This window comes from Sinocyclocheilus grahami, unplaced genomic scaffold (assembly GCF_001515645.1).
Source record: "Sinocyclocheilus grahami isolate Dianchi unplaced genomic scaffold, SAMN03320097.WGS_v1.1 scaffold60.1, whole genome shotgun sequence".
Classification (NCBI taxonomy): domain Eukaryota; kingdom Metazoa; phylum Chordata; class Actinopteri; order Cypriniformes; family Cyprinidae; genus Sinocyclocheilus; species Sinocyclocheilus grahami.
In genome coordinates this window covers 692,974-707,555 of record NW_015505239.1, presented here as the reverse complement: position 1 = coordinate 707,555, position 14,582 = coordinate 692,974, and the positions used below count along the sequence as shown (strand labels likewise).

The window sequence follows — 14,582 nt, the reverse complement described above, 5'->3', positions numbered from 1 at the left end:
ATATATATATATATATATATATATACACATACATACACATACATAAACACACACCTTTTAATAGTAATATTAATAACAACAACTATTAATATTAAAAGTCCCCAAGTCCAGAAATAAGATGTTTACATTTGTAATATTTTTATTTCTGTGTTTTATTGATTTTGGGCTGAATTTTATTCACATTAATGTAAGTTTTTAAGTGAAAGTTGTGCATAATGTGTAGTATTATGAACACAAGCTTTACATAACACAAGCTTCAACTGATCCATTTCATCTAAAATGAAAAAAGCACAACAACTTAAGGTAAGGTCAAAATTTTTTTTTATTTATTTGGACTTAAGAATGGTTCACATCCAAACAGTGGGGTGGTGTAGGATAACATCACAGGGGGGTAAATCCAACCATTCAAACACTCATTTGAGAACAGCATCACTAGACAAAAAGTGTTTAGAGGAGGAAAAAAACCCAAACGACAGTTTTCACAACCCACTACTACAGACAGATGGCACTTTTGTCCTGTGGAACACTGTGTCCAGAGAAGGAGAAAGCCTATATTTTCTGTTAGCATACAATAAACACCCACTGTGGCATACGTACAATACACGCCCAATGTAGCATACATTCCCAAAACATACTTCCAGTAACATCACATACAGTCTATTAAGTACAGGGATGCACCAAGTACCTTAGTAATCGTGCAAGTACCATACAACATCCTATTATCAGACCAACACGGCCTTAAATACTGCAATGCATTAGCTTGGGTAGAAGATTTAACTTAACAGCAAAAGTATACGCTTTTCACAGCACAGCCTTGAGTTCACTGGCAAAGGAGAGATAGACAGAGATGAGTGACACAACCATGACTATTTTAGTATGTTACGGATGGCAGTTTCTGTAAACTTGATATAATTTATCAAACATCGGCTCGTTACATAAGCGCTACTATACAGTATGTACTAGATGAGCTGTACAACAGATATATGAGAACGTAATGCGCTGACTTAACCGAGCAGAAGTCTGATACTCAAGTGTTCAAATGCATGAAACTCAAAATGACACTCAAAGGCATGATTACAGCATGAGTATGGTTGTGGGTTTCTCAATGTACACTGATTTACATGATCCTTTGAGTTAAAGAATGACACTAAGACAAGATAAGCTGTAGAACATATGAGAAATAGTGAGAAATGTGGTTACATTTGTAACAAACAGCTTCATGTCTGCCAACTGTTTTTATTTTCTCCTGCCTATTCTATACCAGCACTGACCAACAGAGGGAGGCTGTGAGCAGGGACAGGCCATTTAAGGCCACCAGAGGGCAGTATTTGTCTTAGCCCTTATGTTAATGGTAATGCAAGGGCTCACACTTTTATTAATACATTTCCATTACCTTTTGTCAGTTATGATTACTGGATGAGAATTTATCTTTGTATATTTGAGGATTATTATTATTATTATTATTCATAACAATTTTTTAAAAATTTAATTTTTAATTAAATTTTAATTGACATCTTATTTGGAGCCAATTAATTGTTTTCAATGAGAATAACGAAAAACTCATACTCTATTTACTAACCGACGATACTTTACATTATTTTTAAATGACTTTAGAGGCCTGGAAATATCAGACAATTATAAAATTGAGATATCCATTGTCCAGGCCTCAAAAGTCATTAAAAAATAGTCAGTTTCTATAGTAAATACAGGTATGAGTTTTCCTGTTATTCTGTAACAATTAACGATGCATTTTCTATAAACTTGGGAATGTTTTATTGCAAATCACAGAAGAATGAACCAAAACAGTCTTTTTTATACACTGAATTAGGAATTATGTATTGCAGTATTCTACATAATTTCTTTAATGTAAATAAATATAAACCCTCATCCATCCAGGTGTAACTATGTAAAGGTGTCAATTTTCTATAGAATTTTATTGCTAGCCAATTAATTACTTTCAAGCTGAGAATAACTAGAAAAAAATCATATAGTACCTTTATTCACTATAGAAATTGCCATTATTTTAATGGCTTTGGACGCCCGGAAATCTAAATTTTCTACGACCATGGATACGCTTTACTACAAATCGCAGAAAAAATGGCCCAAAACAGTCTCTTTTATACATTGAATTATGACTGCTATATTATGCATGTTCTTTACTGTAAACAGAATTAAACCCTCATCCATCCAGATGTAATTATGCAGAAGTGTCATGGCTGAATTCAAATGAACGTCCAGAAATAGATATGTGCCCTAGTAATAGTGAATAATAGTCTTTATGCATATGATAAAATGATGCCTATGTGGAAGTGGTACGGTAAGAGACATTATAAACAAAATTAGAATCACTTCCTGAGATGAGCTGAATCCTCACAGCTACAGACCTAGTTTCAAATCGCTCCCTTGTGGCTAAAGGCTAACGTATTTTAGGACATTGTGCGTTGTATCTAGGGAAAGGCACCACTATCAGTCTTTGAACAGTGTTGCTTGGTAAAGAGAAGCACGTGCAAGTCAGTCTCCCTCACATGCGGACAACAGGCCCATGCTACCACAAAGCTGAGGAATTCGGAAAGAAGCTGATTACCAGTCATTTCCAAGTAATTCAAGATGGCAGCAACAGTACACGGAGTCTCAGAAGAGATTTTCAAATTGTTTTTACGCCCCAAATGCAAGTGTAAATCAGCATGGCACCACCGAGAAACGTAAGACTAACGGAGACATATGATGCAACAGCTCAAGCATGACATCAAACGCAAATCTAGAGATATTTCTAGACTACAAATTGTGCGTAGTAACAGTACTGTTTTCTTAAGAGAACCATTTTTATGTAATTAATTTTTTCCTTACACAAGCTTTCACATACTGTGTCCTTCTGATTGGACTGCGTGAAGTGGCAAATCCTAAGGCAAACCGCAAAAGTAAAATCGGTGAAGAGGATGAGATTAAAGCTTTTGGGCTCAGTGTGTTTAAGTGGATATCTAGGTCAGTCGGGCAAATTTTGTACACGGCTGGGTATTCCCTCTTCAAGCACAGCTCAGGGAGGAGGGGTAACGCTGAAGATGAACCGGAGATGATATGACAGATTGGGGGCAGTGGAGTTTCTCTTGTTGGAGCTGGTTTCTCTAGGCTATTGAATATTTAGACATGGAGGAGGGATCTGTACATCACCACAGAGAGTGTGGCATGGATTTACAAATGCATCATTCATTGCACTAGAAAAGATGCTTTACTTTGCATCCTATATCTACCAAAAACAAGACTTTTTGGTGAATCTAACAAAAATATGTCCCAAGACCAAAAGAAAAAAATATGAAAATATATTTTGAAGAAAAAAAACTGAGTCATTTTAGGATATTTTTGTATTATTGTATATTTATAAAAATGTTTGTATTATGATATTATCACTTAGATCGGGAGGAGGGAGCTGTCCCTAGTCAGAGACAGTGTGGTATGCATTTACAAATGTATCTGGGAAATATGGTATATTTGACATACACAATTTTTCGAGTAAATCTCACAAAAATATGTCCGGATCATCATAAAATCAAAAGAAAAAAATTAGTCCTGAAAGAATTTTCTGTTATGATATTATTGCTGTTGACAATTTTTTGACAAATTCTCATCAAAAGTCCCGGGCACATTTGGTGCGATTCATTCTTCTACTTTGGTAGCTTGTGTGTCATCCGGTTATTTTAGTAAGTATTAATATTCATATAATCAGTTGACAGAATATATATGGAATACATGTCCAAAGCAGGACTATTTGAAATATGTAAATGATGGATGCTTGCAATAACATGAGGCTCATTGGAATGCCTTAAAGCCACGTAACTTTATAAGAATCAAGTATTTCATTGTGTAAATTAGGTATGATGAACTGCTTTTTCTATTAGAAAGCTGATGTGATCCAAAAAACACAGAGAAGAAAAAAGTACAGCACTCTCCAAACTAATATTAATATTAATGGCTCAGACTATTGATTGATTATTTGTTTGCGTCTTGGTTGTAAATGTTTTTGATAAAAGCCGTTCTAGTCTCCCTGTCTGTTCTGTCCTCGGCTGTACAAGACTGACACTTCTACCCAAATTTATATACAAGTAAAACTACATTTTACCACAGGTTTCTTACAATTAGTTGGTATATTGGTTTTCTGCATCTCATATATGTATACAGCTTGGCTATTTTGTTACTTAGATGTATATCGCTTATTCTACAAACAAAAGGCATTACAAGTTCAAGTACAGTATATCTCTATTTACAAAAGCTCAAAGGTAGCTGGCCGTGTTAGACAGTCTTTGAGTGACCGTTTGGTTCTATTATATGTACAGTCCAGTTCTGGAGGGCGGGACTTATCACTAATTTTAAAACAGTCCTCCAATGAGAGTTTACTCATTCATTAATAACAGAACTCTTCTGGCCAACCAGTGCAGAGAGAAACAAATGCAAACCACTCGTTTGATCTTGGTCTAAATAAAAATGTTAATAGTAATTCTGAGGTAAAAATAATAATAAAAAGAGGAATTTATCTTTTTTTTCAACCTTCTTTTTATCATAGCATGAAATTTTCCCTGGAATTGTCTTTTATCCCTTGTATTTTTATTTATTTTTTTTCACAGAGAGGGCAGGAAATGATGAGAACAACGGAATGGAATGGGAAAATCACCTGAGCCAGACTCGATTCACATCATCCACAACCAGGCTCAACACGTCAAACCACTAGGCCACAGCTCAGCTGCATTTCTAGAACTCTCAAAGTATCAAAAAATCAATTCAGAAACGAAATAGCACTCCTGAACTTCCTTCCTGGAATGAGCATCTAGCCCTCACCAGCGCACCACGGGCCTGCTGCTGCTGCTGCTACATGGTCCCGGGGTTCTCGCCAGAGTTGGTGGAGGAAGCTGCAGCGTTGCTCGCGTTGTTTGAAAAGATCTTCTCTGTGGGGGTCACGGCAGGGCTTCCCACCCCAGAGGAGCTGGAGCTGCTGGAGCGGTGCTGCGTGGGCGGTGGTCGCATGGGTCTCATAGGTGGAGGTCTGAGCTGGGCTCCGGCCAATCTGGCGGACAGCGCCGGTTTAAAGGTGGTCATCATCTCCGTAGTGGAGCTGCTGCTGCGTCTCAGGGCCGCGTCCGGGTCTCGGATTATGATGGTGTGTAAGGGGCTCGCTGGCTCTGAGCTCATAGGGTTCTTGAGCGGTTCTAACGTATCCAGAACAACGTCGGGAGCTTGTTTGGCTGTGTTTTGGCGTTCCAATTCACGGAGCTCATGAAGTGCGGTGTTCATTGTCTTCTCAATATCCTGTAACAAAAAATATTGTTGACTTTTTACACAGTTTTTAGTTTTAGATTTTGACTTGATAAAAAATATTCTTTAAGAATATGGACTAAGCTAAGATATATATATTTTTTTTTTTTAAATGGCATTGAATTGTACTTAATAAAGACAACATTTAATATTAAACCAAATGTTCAAGCATTTTATTCACAACCTAGTGTAGGTTTTATGTAAACAGTATGCTTTAATAATTTTGGCAAAATATCAACTAAATTTCAATATTTTTCATTTCAGTCTAAAATAGCATTGAATTGTAGTCAAACAAAAATAATATTTGAAATTAAACTAAAAGCATTTTAATCATAATCCGTTTGAATGATTAAAATGCCAATAAATGTAATTTGACGAAAACAACATTTAAAAAATAGATGAAATGTTCATGCATTTTTTCATAATATCATTTGAGTTTTTTGTCAACAAATAATTTATCATTATCACAATGAAGATTTTTCTTGTTGTTATGAAACCCCATTTTTTGTTTAGTTTTAATGATGAGAAAAACTGAACAAATGTTATATATTCATGAAAAATGCTGTTTTTTTAGTCATTATGCTGAAAATAATTCTCGGTACTTCATTAACTGGACTCATTTGCCTTGAGTATTGCTAATATAACAAGGTTAAGCATTAGGGATGTGTTTAAACCCTCTAGCATCACTAATAGTGATGATGTGAGAAAATGATCGATAACTTCAATTTGTCGGTTTCTGCACAGAGAGTATTTACGGAGCTATATGGCCTTAGAAATCTCTCATCTTTCCTGGAAATTCATCTTACTTTCTTCGGAAGCGGTCTAGTATATCACAGAGGCAGATTATGTTTGATATACACACAGTGTCGCTGCCATCCCGATAGACTATAAACTCCCTGCTTTCCCGGTCTCATTCAAGACTGTCCTCTGTCTCGCAGCTGAGCATGCCATAAAAATTTAATGTTCAGAAGATAAAAGGCTCATGAAGACACACGCTCACACACACACACACACACACACACACACACACACACACAAAAGTACCTTGCAAGGTCTTATTACTGAACAGATGTCATCAATAACCCCACACACCCCCCTAAACACATTTACACACATTTCCCAAACTGCACATCAAGCAGTAACGTTAATGAGATCATGCAGGCTGCGCTTATAATGCATTATCAATATACAAAACAACACATTTCTGTCCAACAATATCAATCATACCTCCATTTTGATGTCTGTATTCACATAAGCCAGTTTCTTTTCATTAGGTGAGTGTAGACACAAAGGGACCATTTCAAAAGATCATTAACTGTTCTGTGTGTCACAGACTTCATTATTTAACAGTGCGCAAATGAAACACATGGATCAGTGGCAGCCTATCCCGTTCATGCTGCTATCTGCTTTAGTGCCAGCTCTTTGTTTCTGCTGGACTAAATCTTGCTAGCTTCTTCAGCCTCACAGAATTCTAGGCTAATTGAAAGGCTCAAGAGAAAAACCAAAACACTTTCATGACTACAACTTAAAAGACATTTTGAATCCTTCTGAGCTTTGATTTATAAAGGTACAAAATATAAGATTTATAGTACACTTACCAAGAATATTTGAATGTTTGATCTCAGCAATAGCAAACTGTTTAAAATAATTATATATCTAAATCACAGTGATTTAATCAGATTACAATAATTAATCTAAATATATTTTATGGCTTTTTATAATAATTAGTGGTGCTTGCTTACTATTTTTCTGCCCAAAACTTTGCGGTGTAAGCCTTGACTTGTATAATGGCTCAAGTAGTGCAACTGAGGAGAGGTGCTATTACTTTTGTATCAGTTTTTTCTCTCAGTTTAGTTTTCATAATGTTTTCACAATTAAAAAAAAGAAAAGAAAAGTTATTTGTTTTTAAATACCTTAATTGTATCTACAATTTATCTACTATTTTTTCATTTGAAACTTATTAAATAAATAAATAAAAATGGCACTTATTGGATAATTTTATTATACAATGACGTTCATAAATTTAAAAAAATACAGTAAAAAATTACCTTTTTTCTGTACAAATATATTTGAAAATGTAATTATTCCTATGATGTAAAAGCTGAATTGTCAGCAGTCATTTCTCCAGGTTACAGTGTGCATTTCTAATATATTTCTAATAAACATTTCCAATTAATATCAGTGTTGAAAATGGTTGAAGCATCTAGTTCGGTAGTTGAAAACTATTAGTAGTTCGCAAAAATATGAAGCAGCACAACTGTTTTCAACATTGATAATAAGAAGAAATGTTTCTTGAGCAGCAAATCAGCATATCAGAATGATTTCTGAAGGATCATGTGACACTGAAGACTGGAGTAATGACGCTTAAAACTCAGCTTTGCCATTTCAGGAATAAATTAGATATATTCAGATAGGAAAATGTATTTTAAATTGTAATAATATTTCACAATATTACTATTTTTACTGTACTTTGATCAAATAAATACAGTCTCAGTGAGTATAACAGACTTCTTTCAAAAATCTTTAAAAAATCTTTATGGTTTCAAACTTTTGACCTCCAGTGTACACACACACACAAACACACACACACCTCTGCTAAAGCCTCAGCCTCCAAAGACTTGTGGTCTCCTAGGCTGCTGTGTCTTGTTGCTCCTGGCAAAGGCCTGAGCGGGTGACCCTCAGGATAGACCTTTCTCTCAGGGTAGTTAATGCTGCCTGCACTGCCAAAGGTTCCCAAACGTCTCTTCTCAGGACTCTCTATGTGGCCTCTACTGACCGCCACCTTGTGGGGGCTGCTGGCGTAGGCGGTGGCCCGCGGCGGTGTGTCTCGGGGAGGACTGTGAGAGTCGGTGCCACTGCGGCGCCGAGGAATGGCAGACCCATCCGAACGCAACCTAACCCTGCATAAACACACAACTAGATGGTAAAAATCTTAAATGCAGTCCGTCAATGCTGTTTTTGATTCAAAGCAGACTGCAAATAGAGTCAAAAAAGTTTTGTTAATCATTTGTGCCACAAACAAGGTGAATACATAAACAAGCTGTGAGGAGAAACAGGACAAGACTAAACACTTTAATTCAGATCCTTATTTTTTTCCTGAGGATGAAAATATGTGGAATAACTACAAGCAGAGTTCTGCATAATCAGCCACTGACCGGCCCATGACCCCGCCGAAGTTGTAATCAGGCGAAGGTTCACACGGGGACTGCAGATCGTTTTTGGATGAGGCTTTATCGTCCAGTAAAGGTCCACTGCTGGCCTCGCTGTCAGCCTTCTGACTCAGACTATCAGAGAACGCATCATCCCTAAAGAGATAGAGACAAAAATCCTTCTATTTGTGCCACAAACAAGGTGAATACATAAACAAGCTGTGAGGAGAAACAGGACAAGACTAAACACTTTAATTCAGATCCTTATTTTTTTCCTGAGGATGAAAATATGTGGAATAACTACAAGCAGAATTCTGCATAATCAGCCACTGACCGGCCCATGACCCCGCCGAAGTTGTAATCAGGCGAAGGTTCACACGGGGACTGCAGATCATTTTTGGATGAGGCTTTATCGTCCAGTAAAGGTCCACTGCTGGCCTCGCTGTCAGCCTTCTGACTCAGACTATCAGAGAACGCATCATCCCTAAAGAGATAGAGACAAAAATCCTTCCGGTTACTCTGATGGTCTGTGAAGGATTCGAAGTGGTGCAATTTGATTGGCTGATTTAAACAAAAAAATTGACCAAAATAATTAAAAACTATTATTTAAAAGAATAATAAAAACACTATAGAGAAGAGAGAGGAGAAGAGAAAGAGAAGGAAAGGGAGGAGAGGAGAGAGGGAGAGAGAGAGAGAGAGAGAGAGAGAGAGGAACAGGGAAAGTAGCACTCATTAACATGTTTGCACAAAGAATTATGTCAACAATGTTTCAGAGAGCTTCAAAGCACTGCAACAGACTCAAAATCTGTCATGCTCCCAGCTGGTTCTCAGCAAAAACATACACACTCACACCGTGTCTTGGCCAGGCGCGATATGACAAGTTTCCAGTGACAAGCAATTTGTCTGTCCAAACGAAGTGCAAAACTGCTGCATGACATGGAATGTATTAGAAGTTTTACATATACAATTATGTGAGGTAAGATTTTGGAGCAATTATATTTCATAGTGGGTGAACTGGACTGCAGAAATAGAAACCATTTAATACACAGATTTTATACACAAAAAGTACTGCAAAGTCCATTGATTGTCTTAATTCTCTGAAAACAATAAAGCAAAGCACAGCAAAAACAAAACAAAAAAACAATGCAAAATGCCATTTTACTACACAAAAGTCCATAGATGAATTGTCATAATTCACAAAAAACAAAACAAAAGCAAGCCAAACAAAAACAAAAACAAAACAAAAGCAAGCAAAACAAATGCAAAGCACATTTTTAAATGTGTGCATCAAAACAAAACAGCAAAAACCAAAACTTAGTCATTGAACAAAATGAAAAGCAAGCAAAACAAACACTAAGCACATAAAAATAAAACAAAACAACAAAACAAACTTCGTTTTGAATGAAGCACATCAAAACAAAACAGCAAAAAACAAATCTTAGTCATTGAACAAAAACAAAAGCAAGCAAAACAAATGCTAAGCACATCAAAATAAAATAAAACAACAAAAAACAACTTAGTTTTGAATTAAGGCAGCACATCAAAACAAAACAGCAAAAAACAAAACTTAATCATCGGACAAAAAGGAACATGGATCTCCGCAATGCAATATTTCAGACTTGCTTCTATATTGAAGAAACACACTGCATTCAATATGATCAAGTGTACTTACACCGTTCATTTATTTTTAGGGCAGAATGACAGATGTGACTGATCAGTCAGCAACAACAAAAAATACTGTTCAACAACATAGCTTAGAAAAACAGGCTTGTTCACAACAAAAGCTTGAATGCACATTTATTTGTCAAATAGGTTCTGTATTCAGTATCATACAGACTCACATTTATCACAAAAGGTCTCAAACATCAGGATATGATCTCATCTTTTACCCCATCAGGACCACAAAGAAACAGGCACATTTCTAATACAGATGGGCTGCTAAAAATGCACAGTGGACTTTATCTAAATCCGATCAAATCTGCCACCCAGCTTCCATTTAACATGACCACTGCCATCGCATGACCACAAATCAGTTCACGCTTCTCCCCCCCCCCCCCCAGACGCTGCCAGGGGCAAACAGACAGTGGGGTCATTCAGGGTTAAGGAGATATACAGAGCAAATCAGTGCCTGGCAGGAAATCTCCAAGTCGGCAAGAAGAAACCAATCAGTTTCATTAGGGTCTCCACCCAGGGGTGAAATTAAATACAGGCATGGCACAGAAGTGGAAGGAAAGAGGAAGAATGGAAATGGAGAGAGGGAGAAAATCAGCCTTTGCAATTCTGTATTCGTCTGATTGTTTCCATTGTGACTGCACCTGATTGGCTGGATTGAAGGCTCAAAATCTGATTGCAATTTCTCAGCATACGCCGGGGGTAATAGGGGAAGTTGCAATAGCGCTGTTTTGGAGCTAAAGTCCTGAAGTCATGCATAAGGCAGGCTGTGGCTGATGAGCTCCTGAGGGAAGGCTGACTCCAGATCAGAGCACCAGACAGATCAAAACAGAATGTCAGTGCGGATCACAAACATATACATAAGCACACACAGATTTAGCCAATAACATACTGTTTAAAGCAGTTTATAGAGCTACCTCTAAAAACATGATTACTTTGAATGTTTTAAGTTACGGCTCAACAACAAAAAATGACCAATAAAATGAATTTTGACTATTTTGGAATGGAATACTACCATACTGCTTTTTGGTTAGCCTACACTTAATAGCCTACAGCTTAATACTTATAAACAAGTTATGCATTATGTAATATGTGGCATTGTTGTCGCATGTCCCTATTAAAGTCCACTCACAGTTACAGTCACAAATTCTGTCATAATTTACTCACCCTCATATCTTTCTAAACCTGTATGTATTTCTTCATTCTGCACTGCAAAAAAAAATTCTGTAAAATGTTTGGGTTCCCATTGACTTCCTTTGTATGGACAAAAAATATAATGGAAGTTAAGAGGAACTGAAACGATTTGGTTACCAACATTCTTCAAAATATCTTATTTCATATTCCACAGATGAAAGCATGTCATACAGTTTTGGAATGAAATGAGGGTGAGTAAATTATGACAAATTATTTTTGGGTGAACTATCCCTTTAATTTTGTCACATGGACTCACATGCATGCTTAATTTCATGAGTGGCATGGAATTATGTATATATTATTATGTATATACAGTATATATAAATATATGTTATCTACTACACATTTTAGTAGCATGTTTAGAACTTATATACAGCACATATTACATACAGCAGAAATATTAAAATTATAGCAGTATGCATTTCCAACCATTATACATAATCTCCACAATAAATAACGTTTTTCTCTCTCTTTTTGTCTTTGTAAAGGTCTGAAATGATAGCCTCTCTGCTGCCCCCACCAGCTTTGGAGCAGCATTGACATTTATGTGACGTTATCACAGGCTGACTAAGTTCAACATAATGTTGTCAGGAAAATGTCAGGCCGAGAGAAATTATCCTGAAGTATGCATTTACAATGCAAGACAAGGCTGGTCATACAAACTCAACATGGTGGCCATCATGAGGGGGCAACCTGCTGAATGAACAGCCTTTTAAAATCCACCTCATTCAATGCTCCTGTAAATGTGTGAGACTTCCGATTCTATAGGTAAAATAGCTAGAATATGTGGTAAATGGTCAAATGTTTTGTGCTACAAACCAGTGTGTTTATGATTAGGATAATAGAGTATAATAAATTGAAATAATAAGATAACAAAAACCAGTTTGCAATATCAAATAGCATAAAAGGCTTTTTAATACATCCAAAATGAATATAAGTAGCTAACACGAGAAACATTGAACATTCAAGCTAAAAACTGTAGCAGTCGCTCTTAATTTAAAAATAAGGAATAGCTTGCTACAGAAGGTCTGAATGTTTACCATTTTAAAGATTTGCAAAAAGTACTGCAGCATTCATTTCGAGTACATTTTAAATAGAAAAATAATGAGTGCACCTTTCAACAGAAAAACCAACTATATTCTATTTTAGTGTTTAAAAGGATCCACTCTTAACCCATTAGTTGAGAGCAAAACCATTTTAGTGAAACTGAAAAGAAAAAAAAAACTTCTTGAATGAGCAGTGAGCTGTATGCGAGAGATGGTATCAGCGATGTGGCTGGTGTTTGGGGTTAGCGAGCGAGAGCAGCTCCATCAATCAGTAAATGAAGGGAGTGAGCACAGGAAGCCCCGTGAGACCTGTTTACTCACCCTGAACAAAGAGCATGTAAGAGAGAGGGAGAGAAGAAAACAAAGTGATAAAAGGCAAAGGAGGAGGCAACTAAGCAGAGAAAACCGAGGGCTGGAAGAGAGAGATGAAGCGCAAAGATTGCTGAAACTGGGCCGAAAGAGATATTTCCGTCTGTCTTCATTTAATATAGCAATGGAAACATCGTTTACATGTGAGAAATGAAGAGGGTGAAGGGGAGAGAGGAAGGGAGTGAAGAAAAAGCAGAGAGAACGACATTTTCAAGACCTGGAACCTCATATAACAGCTTATGAATCTGTGCTGCCAGGTTTCAATTTGAGATCATCTTTCTTATCTCCTCATGGTTTACCAGCCAATAAGGATGCACACTGCTGAAAAGGCACTACTCTGATTGGCTGAGCTAAATGTCAATTATAACATCCACCAAACACAACCTAGTGTGTATGAAGCATTTCTTTCAATTGTTTATATATAAAAAAAAAAATACAAATCTTCTTAAAGAACTAAATACAATTCACCTAAATTATTACAAACTTATATACACATAATTTTTTTTTAATATGAATTGTTTTCAGACAATATATCATACATTAAGTTTATTTTCTTACCCCACTAGTATTTTTTGAAATGCTAAAAAAGTCAAAGTCTCATATTGGCTGTGGTTGTATGAATAATATTTTTTTGTGGAAACTGTTTAGATTAAACTGAATATGACCCAGATGTTTCAATGCCAGCTTTGACATCTGATGTCAATTATGTGGTTGACATCCATGTGCACACACACATATACACACACACACACAAGCCAGAAAGCTCAGCCAGAGCACAACACAGCAATGCTAATCAACTTCAAAATACACAAGGCAAAGCAATTTTTCTGTTTTTTTATGAAGCAATATGTGGTCATTTTGATTCCTTTCAACCCCAAAGACTAGCATAAACATCTGATTGTTTTCTATTGGTTAAGTAAACGAAATCCTCAAATGCTGATTTTTGCTTCTGGTTATTTGTGGTCTACTTTACAATACAGAGCATGCAAAAAGCACTGAATGAATGCATAAATGTCTGTACCATCATCGCTCGTGTGTGGTTCGGTGCAGTTGTCCACTTCATCAATGGTGCCTGGTTCACTGTGAGGACTGTCACTGTGAATATGACAGTCATAAACAAACACAAAGAGGCAGAGATGTTTAAAAGCACAGTAAACACAATAACTGTACACATGATAATGCCAGCATTGGAAAAAAACATGGCAATTACAGTTCTGCAATACCACGCAAACAGTAATCAATCCAGTATTAGAGACTCATGAAACAGCAAAATTTGTGGATTAAAAGTCATCAAGTTGTGGAGTCATTAGGCTTGATGTAAGAGTAAAAACAGAGTAACAAACAGCATTATGAGGCTTACTGCTTTTAAAACAGCATGTTCAATAAATACACTATCATTCAGAAGTCTGAGGTCAGTACGTTTTTTTTAAGTGAATAATACTTTTATTTAGCAAGGATGCATTGATTGTATTTTCATCTTCATCAAAGAATCCTCAAAAGTATTATAGTTTCAACAATATTAAGCAGAAAAACGGTGTTCAGCATTGATAATAATAGTGTTTCTTGAGCACCAAATCAGCATATTAGAATGATTTCTGAAGGATCATGTGACACAGAAGACTGGAGAAATGGCTGCTGAAAATTCAGTTTTGCCATCACATGAATAAATCAAATTTTTAAAATATATAAAAAGACAAAGCAGTTATTTTAAACTATAACAATATTTCACAATGTTTTTGATCAAATAAATGCAGCATTGGCAAGCATAATGTAATTCATCAGATTCATCTAATTAATCAGAATCTAATTTCAAATATATATATATATATATATATATATATATATATATATA

The 14,582-nt window shown here is 36.1% G+C and overlaps 1 protein-coding gene across 1 annotated transcript in view; it reads right to left on the bottom strand.

The window, feature by feature from the left end:
* Nucleotides 1-4,484: 4,484 nt before the first annotated feature.
* LOC107584493 (SLIT-ROBO Rho GTPase-activating protein 3-like) overlaps nucleotides 4,485-14,582 on the bottom strand; it is an 86,296-nt gene continuing 76,198 nt past the window's right edge. The window contains exons 18-22 of the mRNA XM_016271126.1: nucleotides 13,709-13,825; nucleotides 8,785-8,934; nucleotides 8,457-8,606; nucleotides 7,892-8,201; nucleotides 4,485-5,295 (exon numbers count right to left, since the gene is read on the bottom strand). Of these exons, the coding sequence (XP_016126612.1) occupies nucleotides 4,858-5,295; nucleotides 7,892-8,201; nucleotides 8,457-8,606; nucleotides 8,785-8,934; nucleotides 13,709-13,825 (1,165 nt within the window). The 3' untranslated portion in view covers nucleotides 4,485-4,857. The remainder of the gene's footprint in view (nucleotides 5,296-7,891; nucleotides 8,202-8,456; nucleotides 8,607-8,784; nucleotides 8,935-13,708; nucleotides 13,826-14,582) is intronic.